Consider the following 20,402-nt stretch of genomic DNA (forward strand, 5'->3'; position numbering starts at 1 on the left):
AAATGCTAGTGAAGAATGGAAAGCCACATTTGTAATCAATTAAAGCCATATTTTGTTTTTTCTTGGTATTTTCCCAACCAGTCTGTCCAAGACAGCTTTGATGCCAGAGTGATTGAATTCCCAAAACACACACACTGTGTAATGTACAAGTTTAATAAATAACTATAAACAATATTTCCAACACATTCATACCAGACCTGGGCCAAGTAAAAAAAAAAAAAACCTAACTTAAAAGGGGAGACTCACAGTATGATTGTGTTGTGTTGAGGGCTGCGCTGTCTGTCTAGCTGCCTCGATGACGAGTTCAAACCTGCAGTTTGGCGCAAAGTCGCGTTCTCTTTGACTGCATTTTTTTTTCTCACAACTCTCACTCTGCGTCATTCAACTTTTCTCAACCATTTTTTATACAGTTTTCACCCTGCTGCTGTAACTTGAAGCCAGCAGATTGACCAACAATGGAATATTTGAATAATTAGCAATCGTTCCACAGAGCGACAGCACGTAGATTTCCTCGGGCAATCCCCCCGTTTTTAAAGATCAAGTGTCATGAAATGCATGATTTTCAGTGTGTAATTAATGAAAAACCACAAAACATGATTTTGACATATGGCTTTTTGTAACTCTCGCCATGAAAATCCTCTCGAGGGATTTGTTTTCGACAAGAACCAGGAAGTGACGTTGGAGGCAGTAGCGTGCTCAAGCAGACTCGTTTGTTTCTATTAGTTTTACCTGCGGGAGGCTAGCTCGTTGTTCCTTCGTGTTAGCCAAAATGCCGGCTCGTTGCATTGCTAGATATTGCTCGAACACTCCGGAGGATGGATTTGCCCTTCATAAGTTCCCAAGAGACCCGGTTAATCGTGAAAAATGGATCGCACGGGTGGAAAGGACGAGAGCTTCGTGGGTTCCGAATGACAGGTAGGTGTGTATGCAGTTACTAAAAAAAAATAGTTTGGGGGGGACCACGTAATCCGTCTCTCATAACGCAACAAAAGATCCGCGTACATATGACAAGGGTGCTTAATGTGCGCGTTGGACGGCTTCCTCGTCGGGCTCGCCGGCGAAGGCTTCCGCATCGTTACTCGCAGACGAGCACGGCTTGGCCGGGCTGGCTATGTCATACTGTCTAGGAGTCTGTTTTTAGTTAGAAGTGATCCGCATATCATCTAAATTCGGCTCGAAACAATAAGTTAATATTGCCCCGGACACTTCACTCGATTGTGAGATGTTCTATTCTTCGGAGAGAGCTTCCGTGTCTGAAGGGGCGTGTCCCGTAGTTGGGGCCACGGCGTGTTTTCAATATCGAATGTCCGGGGTGACGTCATGGACAGTAAACGCAGCCATTATGGCGACCGCTTGGATGTCGAATGACACTTCCACAACTTTGCGCATGGGTGACGCGCTCTCCGCTCATATTTAACATATTTTTTTCGTATGGACATTGAAGTGATCAATGTTATATGTATTTTTCATTTCAATATCTATTTTAGAATGTTTATAGGGATGACACTTGACCTTTAAGAGAAAAGTCAAATGATCACTTAGCATGTTTCCATATGTTTGAAGTATTATGTATGATGTGGGCAATGGTGAGAACAAAATGAGGAAACAAACAGTCGACGGTCAGCACCAGTGCACGGGAGCGGACATTCGTTCAAGGACTGCTTGCGGTATGTTCACATACTCGCATGCAGGCAACAAAATGTCATGGAGCCTAGCAAGCTAGCGCTAGCGCTCGTATTTGTATGTAAACATGCTGGCATTTTGTCGAATCATGCTCGAAAGCTTCGGTAAACATCGTATTTTTGCGCGTGATTAAATGTTGACAAAGGCGTATGGTGACGAGTCCAAGCACGCTCACGACACGCAATCCTATTGGTCGACGTCAAGATGTCGTCGTCATTGATATGTTACACAACACGGAAGGTATGGAAACAAAAATCAAACGAGCTAGATTTATAATTTCGGTGTCATCGGGCTACCGTTGGTGTGATTCGTTGTTCGTGGATTCGGATGTCGCCCGCGAGAGCTAATCGGGGTTAGAATCCTGTAGTCTGATCCAGTATTAAGGTGCTTGTATCTCAAGGCACCGCTGTGTCTAGATTCTGGCCCAAAATGGGGTGACATCGTCTTTGACCCAGGCCCGCCGTTATACGCATACAGTCTCTGTAATCCGACGTAATACTAATAATTTACTCTGTGCAGAAAGGGTGGGGGGGGGGGGGGGGGGGTTGGCTCATCACTGCCGCCACGTCTTGCGGCTGAGCACGCACACGCAGGCCACGTTGATGCGTATGAGCCTCCACGCCACCAAGTTCTTAAAGGACGTCAACGCCCGCACAAACGTGTGCGAGTTGGTGCAGCGTGAGTTCCAGTGTCGGACGTCGATGCCCAGGCAGCCCGAGTTGTCCGCGTGCGAGCTGTAACAAGTGGTCTCAAAGAAGTACTGCTTCTTGTTGACGTTGTTGATGTTAACGTCCGGCAGCACCGTCACCTCGTTGCCCGAAATGTCCGTGGCTTTGGTCTTGTTGCCCACCCACATGCTGACGCTCTCGCACACCGAGTACACGCCCCGGTGCTGGGGTTGGCCCGCTCGCCGCCTCCTGCCGCGCGACCCCCGCTCGGCGTCGGGCGGCTGGGCGCTGAACAGCACCCTGGGGGAGAGCCTGCGCCGCCGGCTGAAGAGTTTGAGGTCCACCCGAGGCGCGGCGGCACCGCCGGCGCCCGAGTCCTGCCGCCGCGCGTTGGAGGCGGAGCCGCCCGTGTCCTCCGCGACGGAGGCCACAGCCTGGGCACTGAAGAAAAGCAACAGGACCAGCATAGACGACCTCATGGGCGCACCGCCTGCGGGGGACAGCAACACATTCTTAGTGCTATAACGCGATTGTATAAGTGCGCACACCCAGAGATGTGGCTGTGTTACATTGAAACTCATATTACATGCGATTCAGCACACACCTGCTCCCATTTTAAGATAAACCTTGAACATGTTTTTTTTTTTTTAATTCAATACCTGTTTGTGTGTTTTGGTGTTAAAAAATAAAATATGTACAATATGTGCACTGCTGTGTCACATTTGCGTACGTGCTCCATTTTTACATACAACTTTTTCCACCGTCCACGTGAAAACGACGACCGTCTTATTTTCCTCAACTTTTGCGACCCGTCGTCGACCGTCCTCACGCGCCGCCGCGACGGTGTCCTCTGGCTCTCGACACGTTAGCGTTTGGACTACTTTTGAGTTTCTCTCAGTCGAATATCCTCATTTTTACACCAAAGCAAACAATTTCAGGCAGCGCGACGGAGCGGGCCAAACAGAACAATCCTTCCCCGAGTCAAGATCCCATAAAACAATCTGGCGCGCACGGCCAACTCGCCACATTTACACATTGAAAGGATGCTTTTTTATTTTTTTTTAATTTCCAACCACTTTGTAATGCTACAATAATTGGTTGTGACTGAGATATGCTTCATAACTTGGAATAATCGTCAGCTAAACCAAAGCGCCGCATAAATTTCATGCACATTTACCGCCAGGGCTTGTTCTGAGTGACAGCGTTGACCTCGGGTTAAAGTGTCATTTATGATCATTCCGATCTCTTATGTGGGGACTGACGGGCGGCGTGGAAGCGAGCGGGCGTGTCGGCACCCGCGCCGGCGCCGTCTGTCAGGTAGGTTTATTACGCCCCGTTCTCCCAACCCCGAGGGGGGTCGCTCTCCAAAAACGGTCGGCGCTACAAATTCAAACGCGAGCCCGTCACATGACCCCTGAATACTCTTTGAGGTCACACCCCAGCCAATTAAACTGTAGAAAAATCAAAACGTCGCTTTTGGGATAAACACAAACGTGTGACTTAGTGGCTATTGTGGGTGGTGAAAATAAGTTGAACACGGTTGTATTTGTTTACCAAGCCACTTAAAGGGCGGATATGACTTAAAAATGACTTTACTAATATACAAATACAGTGATGCCTCGGTTCTTGACCACAATCTTGATTTGTTCGAAAACCGAATCAATATTTCCCATTATAATGAATGGGGAAAGAAATAATGCGTTCCAAGCCTAAAAAATTCGTCTTTTTAAAGCATTTTTTTTTAGCTTTTCTTGATAATAAACTTCATAGTAGGGACAAATGTATAGTTTAAATAATTTATATAATGAAATAATTTAAGAAATATATGTATTTTTTGCTTAAAATGTATGCTTTAGTAGGAGAGTAGGCTAGGCTGGGAGGGCATTGCCGTATCTGTAGTGACTCACGCCCCAGCCTTGTAATTTTTTTTTTAATTAAAAAGTGCAGAATAACTCTAAAGAAGCAATAATGAGGGGGGGGAAGCAAAAATGTTTTTTATTTTTACAAAAAGTAACACCCAAAAACATTACCTCGTAACTCGACTTAACGAAATCTTTGAAACAAAACAAAAATGCAGAAATGCTAATGGAACAGAGCATTATTAAACTTCACAAGGAAAAAAGCGATGCAAAACTATCAACTGAAAAAACGAATCGAGTGTCACTTGTTTCTGGCATCTTTTAAGCGCTTTTCGGAAGTGGCTCATCACAACCTCATTCAAATTTTGCAGTGCTCTGCTACATTCAGCTTTATCGGGGTGGTGAAGTTCTACGAAATTATGGATTATATATGGATAATAACAAAGCGCGTCGTGGGTGGGTCAGCCGGTCGGGCCGCGCGTGTTTACGTTATTTCCGGGTTTTGTCAGGGGCGCTCGAGTACCGATTTTCATTTGAAAACAGAAGCAAAAAAAAAAAAAAAAAAAAAATCGCAAGATTTTTGTTCGAAAGCCGATTTGTTCGAGAACGGGGATGTTCAAGAACCGAGGCTGTACTGTAGTTGAGTCTGATTTGGGCTGGGGCTAATGTCTGCGTTTACACTCACCAAGCGACGAGTTACTGAAACTTTTTGCGTCTGTGTGTGGACGGGGAGCCTTTGTGTGCGGTCATGTGACTACCTGGCTTTGTCGGATTGGTGGAATGGAGTTGAACGTCACTAGCGATTATGTCGACAAATCAAATTGAATTTAGAAAGCAATAATAATAAATATCAGTGGATAATATACAAATTCCGAGGGAAATGTAGACTTCCTCTTGAGTACCTGCCTCTGCTATCATATCAATGCCTAAAAGGTAAGCAAAGCTGCATTTAGCGGTTACTAGTGCTGTGAACGAATCACTGTGGTGATTCAAATTCAGATTCCAGCGAGTGCACAGAATCGATCAGAGAGGGGAAAATTTTCAGACTCAAATCAGCTCTTTGCAGTTCAGTACATCGTTTTCAAATAATCAAAATGGATTTTTCACGTGTCGGACGATAACATCTTTATTTTGGAAATAGTACCCGGAGTAACAATTCGATGCTGATTTCGTATTTGGATGTTTTGTCCAGGTTCCTACCCCGTTCCAAAAACACCACTCTTCGATTCAAACGTGGAGCCTTTTCAAAAACACTCGTTTGCGCTTACCTTTTCTGAGTCCGGTCGGGAACAGAAGCGCCTCGCCGTGGCACCTAGAGGGCGCAAACGAAGCCGCGAGCCGCACTCCGGGCTCCTGCCATGTGGCCCACGTCCAGCACACCTCGCCGCCTCCTGCGACAAAAGACAGGACTTATTATCTATTTATTTATTTTACCCTCGTAAACACACTATAAACGCAGCACACACACACACGAGCATCATCACTGGACTCCCACGTAGCGAACGTAGCCAAGCCTCAAAAGTAGGTTAGGCCCAGCAAAGCAGTAAACGCTGTTAGAAGCGCCGATTCACATTCTTAAATGCTCGGCCTGAGTTCAAAAACAATGCATAGGTGAGTTAAAAAAAAAAAAATTGTGCAAATAACAGAGGATAGGTTCCCAAAAATGTCTGTTAAAATTCCGAGGGCCAAGTTTCTGGCTGATATCTTTTGGATTTCAATGCCTACATAGGTTCAAAACATTTAATCATCAGCATTTCTCCTGCGTGTAATGTATTTTATGGACTGATTTAGAATATTTTCCTCATATTTGATGAATGTTGATTCTGAAACTGCTGCAGATGGTGAGATGTGTACGCTGTTTTATAACATACATCATCATTGTTTCAAGTGCTCCCCCTCCCTTCTCATGCAAAGGACTATGCATCTAATTTTTGTGTGTAGGCATTTTTTTTTTTTTTTAAATATATGCTCACAATGGTTTACAAACGTTTTCACTGCACACGTGTAACCGATAATAGCGGGAGCCGCATGCTAGTGCCAGTTGCAGTAGCACTGCTGTCAGTGTCAGTTAAGAGGATGCGATAGCGATGAAGTGAAGACTTAACGCAAGTGACACTTTTCATCACCGAGATCTGATAATTATAGAAGTTCAAATGCTAAACTGTTATACTACAAAACCATTGGAATGATTCACTTGTACGATAACAATCCTCAATAATTCAATTCGGTGCGGCAAGAGTCGCCATCTGGTCATCCGTCACGATAAAGCAGACGTCTTCCCCTTTTTGTTGTGTCGTCTTGTCGCGAGCTGTTTTCACTCGCCCGCCACGCGACGCCCGCTGACAGACCACAACAGTCATTCGTTACGATCGTATAGGCCAGACGAGCCGACGACGGGAATGTAAGCCGTCGTTCCGCCGCGAGTGAACGGGCCGCAAATCTACCCGACAGCGAAGTATGCGCCGTGGCACGGGAAGGTGGTCCGTGCCTTATTGTACTGAGGAGTTGAACCTGGCCAACGCAATTATTAGCCAAAAAATATGAATATTTTACACTCACAAGCCATTCATGCATTTTCTGTCGTGCTTGTCTGCCGAAGAAAAACTTCCCAGTTTGAGACCGAGCAGAGGTTCGAAGCCAGAACATCCGGATGTGAGGCAGATGCGCTTCCCTGAACAATCTAATACTGGTGTTATAACAATAATAGTACGCTCAAAATCATTTAATGTCATATAAACAACTCGTATGTGTTAGTCTCCATTTTGATACATAGAATTTGTATGATGAAAACTGGACGTAGCTTATGCGTGATTAAAATTAGAGATTGAAATATCAATTGGGTTTTGACAATGTCAAGTTTTATCTACAGTATTTATTTCATTTATGTTTTTGCTCTGTTCTATCATACAGGAAACCTTCAGTTCTCTTGAGAAGCAAATTTATGTAGGATTACCTCTTATTAACTTTTGAGTTATACTAGAGATCCAGGGGTTATTTATTTTTTAAATAAATGTATTGTTACTTTTAATTCCTTTCTTTTACACAATAAGAAGATATAGTATTTGTATTATGAAAACTGATAATGTCAATGCAGCAGTTGACAGAAATGACTTTCAATACTGTGTAAGTTTTTGCCGACGTTAGATATGACTTAAATTCTCAAACGTTTCCACGTGAAAATTGACGTGTAGATGTAATTCTATATCACGTCTGGATTAATCAGTGGTTAGAGCATTGGTTTGGTACACCAGGGGTCGTGAGTTCGCATCTCACCGGGGCCTCTTCTCCCCAAGAGGGGTTGTGTCAGGAAGGGCATCCGGCGTAAAAACTGCCAAACAAATATGAGCGTTCATCTAGGATGGAGGGCAAAGTTCAAAAATCAGTGGTGAGGCCGGCCATGATGTACGGATTAGAGACGGTGGCTCTGAAGAAACAACAGGAAGCAGAACTGGAGGTGGCAGAAATGAAGATGTTGAGGTTCTCGCTCGGAGTGAGCAGGTTGGATGGGATTAGAAATGAGCTCATTCGAGGGAGAGCCAAAGTTGGGTGTTTTGGAGACAAGGTTAGAGAGAGCAGACGTTGATAGTTTAGACAGGTTCAGAGGCGAGAGAGTGAGTATGTTGGTAGGAAGGGTGCTGAGGATGGAGGTGCCTGGCAAAAGAGCGAGAGGAAAACCAAAGAAAAGGTTGATGGATGTCGTGAGGGAAGACATGAGGGCAGTTGGGGTGAGAGAGAAAGATGCACGAGACAGGCGTAGATGGATAAAGATGGCACGCTGTGGCGACCCCTTCAGGGACAAGCCGAAAGAAAAAGATGATCTGAGATGTTACGAAGTGGCGACCCATAACGGGACAAGCCGAAAGAAACGTACTTTTATTCAATAATGAGTTTTGGGTCCTCATCTGACAATTAGATTATGTTTTAACAAAGATAACCAGAAAGTTGTCAGCCGTATTTTTTTTTTTTTTTTAAATGGGAATTGCTATATTTGTCAGACGTCACGAATGCAACATGTAAAGACGCTTGAAACGCATCAATTCCTGTCACGTTTCAGTGTTGCTTTAAGTTTGCATTTTTCTTTTAGCAGCCACTCTGTAAAAAACACAATTTATTCAACCCAAATGTGGTCCTGCGTGTGAAAGCAAAATAAAGCCTCTCATGTGTGTGCTCTTCAAGCTAATTTCCAAGTGAATTATAGTTTGTGGGGAATTTTGTCAGATGTAGATCTCCCCTGCTCGCTTGGCCTCCTTCGCGATGGCAGAAGGTCGCTCATAGAAAACAGACGTCTCGCCTGTTCCGAACGCCTGATGCGAAAACGTCTTAGCGGTTTCGTGAAAAGGGAGAAAAACGTCCAGTCAGCAGTTTGCTTCTCGATTCGGCGGGTTACGGGAACCCACGAGACTGGGCCGCGCACTAACGTCGGGTAACAGTAACCGAAATTTTCGGAACAGCGCTCTTGATCTGATGGATTTAAAGTTCTGCAGCCACCAGACCCAAAGCCACCGCCGAGGCCCAGGGAAATGTTCAATTGGCTCAGCGCCAAAAGCTCCTAGATCACAAGCCTTCAAAGCCAGGCCTCAATGGAACTGGTTCTTTCACAGACTGCTAGACTTCCACTCTCTTTTGTGAAAATCAGTTCAAGAGTTTTTTGTTTTTTGCGTAGTCCTGCAAATGAACATTGAAGCACACGCGGACAAAAAGGGAACAAACGGAATGTTTTGGCGTCCCCGACATGGATGCCTCGCTGAAATCAACAGGTGAACGGTTGTCATAGCAAATTAGCAGTGGTACCCACAAGCATTTGGAAATATTTTGGGAAAAATGTAATGGTTAGCACAGTCGCTCAAAAATGTTTGACAATCTCATTGATTAATCTAAGTCAGTGCGATGATCATCAATAGCGCAAACTACAAAAATCAGAAGTCGATCAAGCCTTCCTATTTTCAGGGTCTTGCCTATTTTCTTTAACCTTCCTAAAAATGTTATTTTCATCCCTCTTTTTTGCTATAATTTGAGTATTCTCACACTGTAAATTTTTATCGTGCCGGATCGCAATACAGGGTGTCCTCGGTTTATAACTGAGATCCGTTCCTACAGTCGCGATTTAACTTGAATTTCGACTTGAGTCGGATTCCACCATTCAAGTCAGAATTTACAGTACATCAAAATACTTTGTATAAAAAGCAAATACAGTGAAATAAACAAGATGACGTACTTAGCATTACTGCTGAGAGGTGGATGGAGAAGAAGAAGGAAAGAAGGGGAGGCTGCGCTTAGCTATTGCCAAGGAACCTGGTCCTCAATCCTTTGCATCTCGACAGGCATCAAAGAACCTGGTTTTGTGATCATCGTAACTGATATAGGAACGGAACCCTTCACAGGCGCTAAAATACGGGCTTTGTCTTTAATAATTGTCACCGCGGTCGACCGACTGAAGCCTTGGTGGTGTTTGTGTCTCTCCTTTCACCAACCTTGAGCTTTGTTTCCATGGTCATGGATTTTCTTTTGGCTGCAGAAGCATTGCTAAAAGACACAGCTTTGTTCTTTCGGGCGAGAATGTCTAAAAAGGAGGGCGAAAAATGCAAAGATACTCCCGGCGCACTAACATGGACAATTATTAGCCAGGCAAAATGGTGGACGGGGGACAGGCGTTGTAAAGTTGAAACGTCTTAGGTCGAGACCGTCTTAACACGAGGACTGTCTGTATACCGGCCATCTTTCTGTCATCCATCAATTCATTCCTTTTTCTAATCATCGTTCTGAAATCATAAAATTTGCTCTCGAACGTCCATCCCACGCCCTCCACCTTGTAGTAATCTGTTAATTAATATCAATGCCATCACAAGAGACAACTCGAATGATGTTTTACAGGCAGACAGGTAAAAAAAATTCAGGCTGGTTTTGTTGCTAAGGCGACACTTTTGTCTTTTCCTTCCCCAAGTGATGTTTTTTTTTCTTCTATGAGTTACATTTTTCTTGATTAGCTGAAGGAGATTATACTATTTTTCCACTTTAGGTTCGTCGGATCTCCAGCATTGAACAAATCAGTTGACGGGCTTTCTCGTTTCATTTTGGTGGGAATCCACACATTCCGCTGACGTCTGACAAATCGTAGGAGAAACATATGCAAGTACAAAGGATCTGTCCGTTTTGGAGACGCGAAGAAAAAAAATTCGACCGCCAAACCCCGCCAACGCGTAGAAAACCGAACCAAACCCAAGCAAAGCTGCTTGAACTCCGCCGCAAATTGCAGCTCCGGTCAAGGCTGAGGTTCGGACGTGTTTGCGAAAATTCTCTTTTGGAACATTAAAACTGTGATTATGTGGGGAATCGCAGTTGTTACACCAGCACAGCAGAGTTTGAGTGATGCGAGGTTTTCTGTTTTGCTTTGAAAATAACAAAAGACGACAGCAGCTTGCTTTTAACCGAACGTGCTTGATCAAAGGTTACACGTCTGCGTTAACGTGATTCAACCCCTTTTCAACGATCGCCAAACTTTGGCGCTGTTTAGTTGATGTTGGCGAAAACGTTTTGTAAGTTAGCGTGGTCCATCTGGCTATTAGAATTAATAACTCCCAAATTGTTTGCGTCAAACAAAAATGGCCAAGTTCCTGTTCCATGTGCCTCGAGATTTTTTTTCTCCTTCATCTTGTTAGGATAGACTTGCATGTCACCAATTCTGTTTCCTTGGGGGGGATTCTTGAAAAGTGATGCTTGTGCCAGAAATGTACATTAAATGCAACCCAAACTCAAAGAACATTTCTCTCATGCCCCCCCACTCTCCCTTTTTTTAATGGCGGTCTGGTACCGGACAATTAGATCCAAACGTTCCGCCTAAAGTTCGCGGTGACGCCTGTGATGTCCAGAAGATCTGAAGGGAAACATCTGGAAGGGTGGCAGGCCTTTGTTCCCCCCGCCGTGTAACACAATACGCGCACTGCACAACCGTGAGTGCGATTTACAATCTGAAAAGTTCTCGCAAGAAGACGCTGCACTTCCTGTTCGGCGCGCACACGAGTGTATGAAAATCTATGAAAATACATGCTGTCAGGGATAAGTAAAACCAGCTCTAGAAGGAATGTTCCATACGCCCGCAACAGCTTTTTTTTTCATACAAGTTGACATGAACTATAATGAGCGTGAGGCACGATTCGACCGGGCCACTGAACGCAGCACGGCATATTCCCCAATTAAAGGGCTCCACGTACGGGCCTTTACGTCACCGGCGCAAGTGTAGTTAGGCCATCACCTGAGCTGAACTGCATATTAAGAGTTCTCCAGAATCCAAACCAGTCTCATCCAAAGCTTCCTTGATTGCTTTGGCCGCTTCGGTCATTGGAAGGCACGGCGACATCCAGAGCCAGACAAAATAGCAATACTTTGTCATAGCCCCACCCCCACCCCTTTTCCTTGAATAGCTTGCCCAAAAAACAGCAGTACTGAGTACCCAGTTGATGGTTTTAATCTGCCTAATTCTAATTCTACCAAATACAGAACCCAAAATGTTTTTTTTAATCATGCTAAAATTCAGTTATTATTGTTACATTTTAACCGGAAAACAGAAAAAGCAATGTACTTGATCAAGACCCTGTAAAGTAAAAATCACTATATACAGCGATGAAAATAAGTATTTGAACACCCTGCTATATTGCAAGTTCTCCCACTTAAAAAATCATGGAGGGGTCTGAAATTTTCATTGTAGGTGCATGTCCACTGTGAGAGAGAGAATCATAAAAAGGAAAATCCTGAATTTTTTTCAACGATTTGTGTGATACAGCTGCAAATAAGTATTTGAACACCTGTCTATCAGCTAGAATTCTGACGCTCAAAGACCTGTTAGTCCGCCTTTAAAAGTCCACCTCCACTCCATGTGTTATCCTGAACCAGATGCACGTGTGTGAGGTTGTTCGCTGCATAAAGACACCTGTCCACCCCGTACAATCAGTAAGACTCAAACTTGTAACAAGGCCAAGACCAAAGAGCTGTCCAAAGAAATCGGAGACAAAATTGTACAACTCCGCACGGCTGGAAAGTGCTACGGAGAAATTGCCAAGCAGCTTGGTGGAAAAAAGGTCCACAATCAGTAGAATAATAATGGAAGAAGCTAAACATGACGGTCAAACTCAAATCGGAGTGGAGCCCCATGCAAGATATCACCTCGTGGGGTCTCAATCATCCTTAGAAAGGTGAGGAATCAGCCCAGGACTACATGACAGGACTTGGTCAAGAGCTGGGAAAGAGTCCAAATTAAAGCACCTCACTATTTTCAATACCGTGTTTTCATTTTCACTAGGTTTGGCCTGATTACTGTTTTCAGAACTGTATTAGTTGGCGTTCTGGCTTAATGAAATTCGCGATTCGGTTGGTTCTTGGGCAGAAAAAGTTCCCTAGATAATGGAACGGCGATTGCATCCGTCTTTGTTCTGACCATTGGCGGAGGTTTCGTCACCTGATATGAACTGCACGATTAGCATGCCCGAGGATCCAAACCCATCCCATCCAAAACTTCCTTGATTGCGGCGGCCGCTTCAGTCGCTGGAAGACACGGCGGCGTCCGGCGCCAGAGAAAACATCAACGCTTGGACCGCGGGGTTATAATTTTAGCCGTCTCGCAAGGAACAGTCATTCTTTCCACCGTCTGCCATTGTTGCAGAAGGTCTGTCGCCTGTTGTACCGTGCGGCCCGCGCCGCGTGCCGTGGCGCTGCTAGCATAATAAATCTCAGAACTTGTTTAAAAAGAAGCCAGCGATGTGAGTGAACAAGTGTAGAGCAGATCTTAGCTTTTATAGCTCTGCATGTCTCCCGGCAGGATTTGTGAGGATTGCCAGGGCGAATAGTTTGCGGTTGCATGTGGCGTTTTAGTGCTTTTTCTCTCCAAACAATAGCAGGCAGTTTATATTCTCGGAAGTCGAGCGGTGTGTGTTTCTTCAGCACCTGCGTCAAGGTAGATGAACTTTCCCGTTGCGTTAGAAGTTCTGGTGGTTTGGCTTGTCAAGGTCTGCGTGTTGTTGTTTCTCGAGCTCTTTCATAGCTATTCCAGGAGGTGGACCGAACCATTCAATGACCCAGGGGGTTGCGGAGGGTGTTACATTTTTCTGGAGGGCGTCACATTCTGATAAAACCGCTACGAGGTTAAATTGGAATTTGACTACATTACATTGATCGACGAGGATGAAACTTACATTTTTTTTTCGTTATCCTAATTACATTTTTTTTTTTAGTTCTATCTTCTCTTGTCTGCTCCGAACTCCCGTTTCCATGGCAACATTAGTGATCAGAATAATATTACCTGTCGAAATTGTAACATGTTGACTCAGAGGTGATTAATCACCAATGGTTACTATTTTGGTAACATCTAATCTCTTCCGCTTTGTCTATTGTTTTGGTCACGTTTTCCTTCCGTTCCCTCGCTTTTTAATTTCCATAAGTTTAACAGTAAAATACCGCAAGACCTTATTAATGTTCTTCAGCATATTTCACGTCAAAGTTAGTTGTAAGGGCGCTGTCTTGCATTTGCTATGACCAAAATGAATGTACCGTATTTTCCGCACTATAAGGCGCACCGCATTATAAGGCGCACCTCCAATGAATGGCATATTTGAAAACTTTTTCCAGATATAAGGCGCACCGGATTATAAGGTGCACAGAATAGACGCTACAGTAGAAGCTGGGATCAAGTTCTGCATCCATTAGATGGAGCTGCACTAAAGGCTCAATATTGAGCCATATATAAGGCGCACCGGATTATAAGGCGCACCGTCGGCTTTTGAGAAAATTAAAGGCTTTTAAGTGCGCCTTATAGTGCGGAAAATACGGTACACTGCTTAACTTTTATCCGACTGCCACTCGACTGATTGCCTCTGCTTCTCTAAATGAACAGCATTGTTACTCTGAAGTGGTTTATGCACCATAAGGCTCATAACCAAAATTACATTTTTCGGGATACATTTTTTTTCTCTTTTTGATGCCAAATCAATAGTTGTGGTTCTTTAACAAAGATGATAGTTATTGTAATTACTTGTGCGTTTTGAAATGTAAAAAAAAAAAAAGAAAAATAGTAAAAGACATTCAAATTGTGTGTTGCCTGCCTTCTGCCCGTTGACAGTTGGGGGTAGGCTCCAGCACTCCCACGACCCTTGTGAGGATAAGCGGATCAGAAAATTGTTGGATGGACGATGTCACTTTAGTTATTTATTTGCATTTCTAAAAAAGAAGAGTTTGAATCCTTGATTCATGACCGACTTCTCAAATCGACCCCAAAAAGGTGAATTCATTTCGTCTTAAAACGATCAAGCCTGAGTGCTCACTGCATTCGAAAGAGTCTGCGTTAAAGCGCTTTATGATGGTGAAGGATTTTGAAATGTTGTCAAATGATCGTGTTTTTGATGAAATACTTTGTCGTAAAGCTATTTTAATCTCACGTGACCGTCATCAGTTGGCGATGATGTGATCGAAAGAGTCTGCATTAAAGGACTTGATCACGCGTAAAGGTTTTGGAAATGATCAAGTTAGACGTCACAGTTGTGAGCAGTGAGTCACAGGTTTTAATACTTGTGTTTGCGTGTGTGTGTGTATGTGTGGTCTCATTGTATCTCTGCAGCTCCTCCTCACAATAGTTCTACTCTGTCTTCACTTGTTCGATTCGAGTTCATTAATAGCCCCCCCCCCCAAAAAAAAAGTTGGACGTGACTCGAGGAGGCGGTTAAATCGAGTCGAAAGTTTCCCGGAGCGTCGTATCAACGGGTTTTCGAGACGTCGCCGTGCGCGTCCCTCAATGGTCGTCGCGAACGCGGTTTTCACCGTCGCGGGTGCGGCGCCCGAGGCCGTGAGAGACGACGGGGCATGCCTGCGTTGGAGCCTTTGATGCTTGCGGTGGTGAACACGTACGGAAAGGCTGGCTGAATTGGGTTGGTCGCCAGCGGGGGAGGGGCTGACCCGAGCGCCTGTTTTCTGGCGGCTAATTGAGGTCTTCTGGGGCATCTCGTTACGCTGCTCGAAAACAAATTTAGTGCTGATTTAGGACAATTTTGATGTGCCGAATAAAAATATCACATTGCTTTTGATTAATCAGGTCAATTTTTTTTCCCCCTCGGCTATGTATTTTGTTTACATGTACACATATTTTCGCTTTTGAAATGCCAATCCGTTCCAACCCCACCACCTCCCTCCAAAAAAAAAAAAACCCACAAAAATGTTTGCAATGTGTTCTTTAGTAACAAAAATAGTTTTCTACTGTACTTCACAAAACCTTAAAGCAGTGCTTCTCAAATATTTAGCCATGACCCCCTGGTGGGATGATTAGGATTAATAATTTATTCTTTATTGTAACCTGATTGATAGCTCTTTCTTTTGTACTTGCTTCAATGTTTATAATGATTTGAGTAGATTATTAGGATAATATACAATGTTGTAGAGGTGTACTCTTGTATGCAGGTGTGCATGTGTGTGTATTTGGGGGTGGGGTAAGCACTGCCTTAAATTGATGACAATTGAATACAACGTAAAGAATTTTTTTCTGCTTTAATCCAATTTGACATTTTCCTGGTTTGTTCCCCCCGATGAAGAACCCTAACCCTTGGCCTGTGAAGATTATTTCCCTCTATCAATGTGTTGCTGTGTTTTCAACTTTCCATTGCTTGAAAGGGTAATAATACAGTGTTAATGCTTTTGTTAGCCCATCTATGGGGTTTTATATTATATTAGCATTAAGCTAATAGAGTTAGGTAAGATGATTATTTGGTTTGGTTAAATGCACTGCAATTGTTTTTGTTTGTTTAGTTTGACAGTAAACTTTCACTTCATGGCAACAACTTTTTATTGAATTTTTCAGTCTGCCAAACAGCTGCTTATTGCAAATATGAAGTCCATATGCGAGAAAACTCGTAAACCGAGTGATTCATATCTCAGGGCACCGTTGTTTACCGTATACGGTACACTATTTCTTCTTCCGTGGATGTTCCAATGATTTATTGGTAACTGGGAATCTTCTCATCCATTTCAAAAAGTTTCTGAACAAAGTGATGAACGTATTGTTGCAGTCTGCATGCAACATGTACTTTTTCTTTTGTTTTGTTTTTATGGGATAAGTCTTTAAGAAAACACACACACACACTAAGAAGGAGCAGCAGCAAAAAGTGTTTTAACACGGACTCTTTCAGTTTTGTGAATTCTCATGTTTGACCATTTTGCGCAATAATGAACAATTTTAGACTGAATATACCCTTCGACCCCCCCAAACTTAGTCAAAATTACAGAATAAAATCATCATCTTGATCAAGAAATAAGCCATTTTCACATTTTCATGTGAAAATTCCTTTAAACAATAATAATTTAGAATAAAACGTTATTGAGTTCAAGTCCCTATAAAGTAAATGGAAATATCTTCTAAATTTGACACATCACCAAGTTAGCAACCTGGTCGAAGTTGAAGAATCAACAAGTTCTCCAAGTGTATAAATGAATGAAAAGAAGTATAAAAGTAGTATAAGTATAAATGTAAAAGTATAAATGAAAATGAAAGAATATATCCCACCAGGTCACCACGGGATTTTTCAACGGCGCGACGAGGCGCTCTAAAGCGGCCACGCCGGCGCAAAGCCTCACTTGTCACGCTGGCTGTCCATTTTGGAACATTCTTTAGTTCTCAGTCTTTGCATCTTTTCAGCAATTATCATCAAACATGTCGTATATTTCGAAATATAGCTCTGAAATCATTGTATGAGGTTTTTAAAGCGCTTCTACATCCCGCAGTGTCAACCATTGTAGAAACGTAGGCAATGATGCTAATTTTAGGACAGCCGTTTTCTTTAAGCATAGGTGACGTGGTTGTCTAATACCAAGAATATTAACTTTATTGTTAATCATCCTCTCAATCCATAACATTCAATGTTAAAGGTAGGCTGCACTTGGCTAGCAAAACAAAGCTTTGGTGATTGCATTTGGCTTTAAGTTTTGAGTCTTATTAAATACGTTGCCATTGGTTCTGCAGTGCCACATTTTTGTAGAATCCCGTGACATTAAAACGTCAAGATCGTCATGAAGTGGAGATGCGAGGTTTTTTGGTATGCGACTTCATCAGGAATTCGAGCGCATTGTTGAATTTTTTTTTTTTTAACGATGACGCGGCAGGTTCTGTCATTTAGTGCCGTTAGATGGTATCGGACATCTTCACAACTGTTGGAGCTCAGGATGGATTCTACAGAGTGATCCCGAACAATTTTCAACTATGAACATCAGATTCAAACACTGAAATAATTCCCCTAATTCCAGGTGTGTTAACACTGATGATGTTTGTGGCTTGAACGCGTTTGTCACCTAACAGTGTTCCTCTGCAGCTCAATCCTGCAGCAACTATTGTAGTTCCTGCTTTTACAGGACAACAAAATAACCTTAAATGACACTAAATGAAATAAAAGCCATTGGTGTGCCAACCCAGGAAAAAAATCATTTGGACCAGCTGTGGATCAACTTTCAAAGTTTTTTTTTTTTTTTTTCTTCCTCCAAACATCTTTAACTTTGTTCTGCCTCCAGTCATCATTGTGCTTAAAAGCATTTGCAATAATCCCAGCATTTAAACAGCGGGCACTCAAATGTCCGATGACTAAAGGCCCCCGTGTCACTTAGCCTTTTTTGTTTTCATCAAATAAGCACCCTCCCGAGCAGGAAGTTGACCCCCGGGGCATGTTCCTCGATGTGTGGGGCCAGAAGATGTAGACTGGTCTCGTGATCGAGGATGATGATCGAGACTGTTGGACTTCCATTGGAATGCGATCAGGCCGTCAGTCTCGGCAAGAACGGAATAGCCATTCTTCCCCAGGGATCAGTGATCATCTCAATCGATGATGTATTCCGTCGTCTACCAGTCGGTTATGAAGATTGTGGAAACCAAAGAAGAGATTGCCAAAGGTTTTTTTTTTTTTTTTGGGGGGGGGGGGTGGAGGGGTGACTGTCAATGACTCCTCTGGAGAATTCTCAAGAGAGCCTCTTGAAGTTGAAAGAGTACTAGTACGCGTAATCCAACTTCAATAAGATCAAGAGCGTGTTGACACACTTGCTTGACAGTAGCACCAAAACAATAAACTTCCTTAGTTTAGAACTGTTGCTGCCTTGGCAAGTATGTTACTTGGATCCCTCAGCGAGCTTCTCTCAGAGTTCTGGGCTGTTGTGTTGTCTGTTAACGTGTGAACCGGAATATTCTGGAAAGACGAGTAACTGCGAGTTTGAAGAAAAACTCAGATGATGATTGATCCGCGAAAACGTTCGTGGAATTGTGTGAAAGCAGAGGAACAAGCAATTGTGTGGGCCGCGGTGAGATTTCAGAGCACTTCCGCGCATCACAGCCAGGTCGTTTTCCAACAGATACAAAGTCAAAGAAAAAAATAAGCGTCTTGTTTAGGACAGGCGAACTGCTGTTCTTGTGCACCCAAGCATTTCTCAGTTCATGAATATCAGACTTTCTTTGCATCAAGAATAATCACGGACAGAAAAACAATAACGTTGCCCCAAAGACGCTTGTCTTTCTAAACTGATCAACGGATGTGAACTCGGATATCTTATAGATGATGAATAAATAAGTGTATCTGGCTTCATAAATGTTGTTAAAGGGTACATCGACAGCTGCGTCGGCCTAGAAATCTGCCAGTCGCTTAAGATCCACTTGACCCTTCAAGCAATGGTGCTAAAGTTTCACGACTACTTCAGAAGAACAAAGTGAGGGCAATGCGGAGTCACGACCGAGTCAAAGGTATTCCTGACACGCTTCACACCTTGCGTAAGTCCATTGTTAAACAAAAGTGATCGATTTGGTACTCTCTGACGTTTTTACTCCTCAAAATGGTTTCAAAGTTTTTCCTCTGCGACCAAATATCTGTCCTTTCCCGAATGTGTTTTTCATTTCTCAGGGCTGTAAACTGACGTTTGTATTCTGAAAAAAAAACAAAAAACAAAAACAAAACAAAAGAAAACCATGGAGGAAAAAAAAAAATCATGCGGAACAATAAACAGTCAAACCATCTCCAGGAATTCACGCTTTACTACTCCCAGAGGAAGATGATCTGTGCATGCAAGCTATGAAACAATGTCAAAATTCGTCATGGGGACCACAAAAAAAAAAAAAAAAAAAAAAAGATGAGATTTTGAGGGAAAACGATCAACCCCATGCGCGAATTTCCTGAAGAAATAGTAGCAAGTCTTCTCCGGTATAATCACCTGCTCTCATGACAAGAATGCAATCATTCGTTTGCTGTGCTCTGTGGCATAATTGGAGGAAATTGCCCCGCAGCGACCTTGTTTCCACGCCAACATACCACACAAACCCGGGAACTCGCAAGTATTTTTTTGCTTTTTTTTTTTTTGGTACCTTCAGAGAAGAGGAATGCACCTCTGCGAGCGAGCGGCCACGGTGTAACCCGATGATCCCCACGGATCCGCCTCGGCAGTCTCGTCGCCGGGGATGGAGGTTCCCCGCTGGACCTGATCTACGATGCGCTCAGCCTTCGGACAGGGTCTCGGCAGTACAGTAGTCATTAAAAATCCACCGGCGGCTTGGTGTGTTTATCACCAAACATGGACGTAGGCCACACAGAGTGTGCGAATGAAACCTGAGAAAGTTGTCTTAGTTGGAGAGCAGTTCCTCCCCGGCAAAAAAAAAAAAAAAAATGTAAAATTAAAAAAAGATGGAGAACCCCCTGTTCTTTTACCTGCAAAACGTTCTTTCAACTACTTTTGCTGCATTCCGATTTTGTGTAATTCCAAGGAGTCAAAAGTCAAATAATGGTGGTCTTCCTCTGCAAAGCCTCGACCTGTTGCTCCACCGGAGGATTATTGGAATATATTCCAGCGCGCGTCCACGGGATGCACATTCCCTCTCATTTGCCCCCAAAGTCTTGCTCTCTGAGCTCTGCACTTGTTTGAAACTTGTTCTGATAGTGAGCGAGTACAGCAACTCACTGTTGGGTATGTTGTGCGGTCCTAGTGCCTGCCGCCGTATTCTGGCCCCGGTCCTCTTATGTCACGCTTTGAGACGACTCAAGACTGTTGCGAGGATACTTTGAAAACCTGGAAGCCTCGTGGCAAACTGTTTCACGTGGATTTTGTTGTTGTAGCGTGTGAGAATATGTCCTGTGTCTTAAACTCATATATAGAAATGCATTTAAAGAAATTGTAGATTAAATATCAGATCATTTCCGCGTGA

The 20,402-nt window shown here is 43.4% G+C and overlaps 1 protein-coding gene and 1 long non-coding RNA gene across 3 annotated transcripts in view; one reads left to right on the plus strand and one right to left on the minus strand.

Annotated features, from left to right (window-relative positions):
- The window catches only part of LOC133507895 (uncharacterized), a 37,477-nt gene that overhangs the window by 608 nt on the left and 16,467 nt on the right, over positions 1–20,402 (plus strand). Inside the window, exon 3 of one of the 2 annotated variants that reach the window (XR_009796936.1) lies at positions 19,575–20,112. The exons of the other annotated variant lie outside the window; for it this stretch is intronic. This is a non-coding gene — a long non-coding RNA (uncharacterized LOC133507895). Of the gene's footprint in view, positions 1–19,574; positions 20,113–20,402 lie in introns of those variants that run through there. 2 annotated transcript variants of the gene reach the window in all.
- Positions 2,222–2,975, minus strand: ngfb (nerve growth factor b (beta polypeptide)). The gene has a single exon (XM_061833445.1). It carries the CDS (start codon positions 2,930–2,932, stop codon positions 2,237–2,239), a length of 696 nt encoding a protein of 231 aa, XP_061689429.1. The 5' UTR covers positions 2,933–2,975; the 3' UTR covers positions 2,222–2,236.

Source organism: Syngnathoides biaculeatus, chromosome 10, assembly GCF_019802595.1.
Source record: "Syngnathoides biaculeatus isolate LvHL_M chromosome 10, ASM1980259v1, whole genome shotgun sequence".
Taxonomy (NCBI): Eukaryota; Metazoa; Chordata; class Actinopteri; order Syngnathiformes; family Syngnathidae; genus Syngnathoides; species Syngnathoides biaculeatus.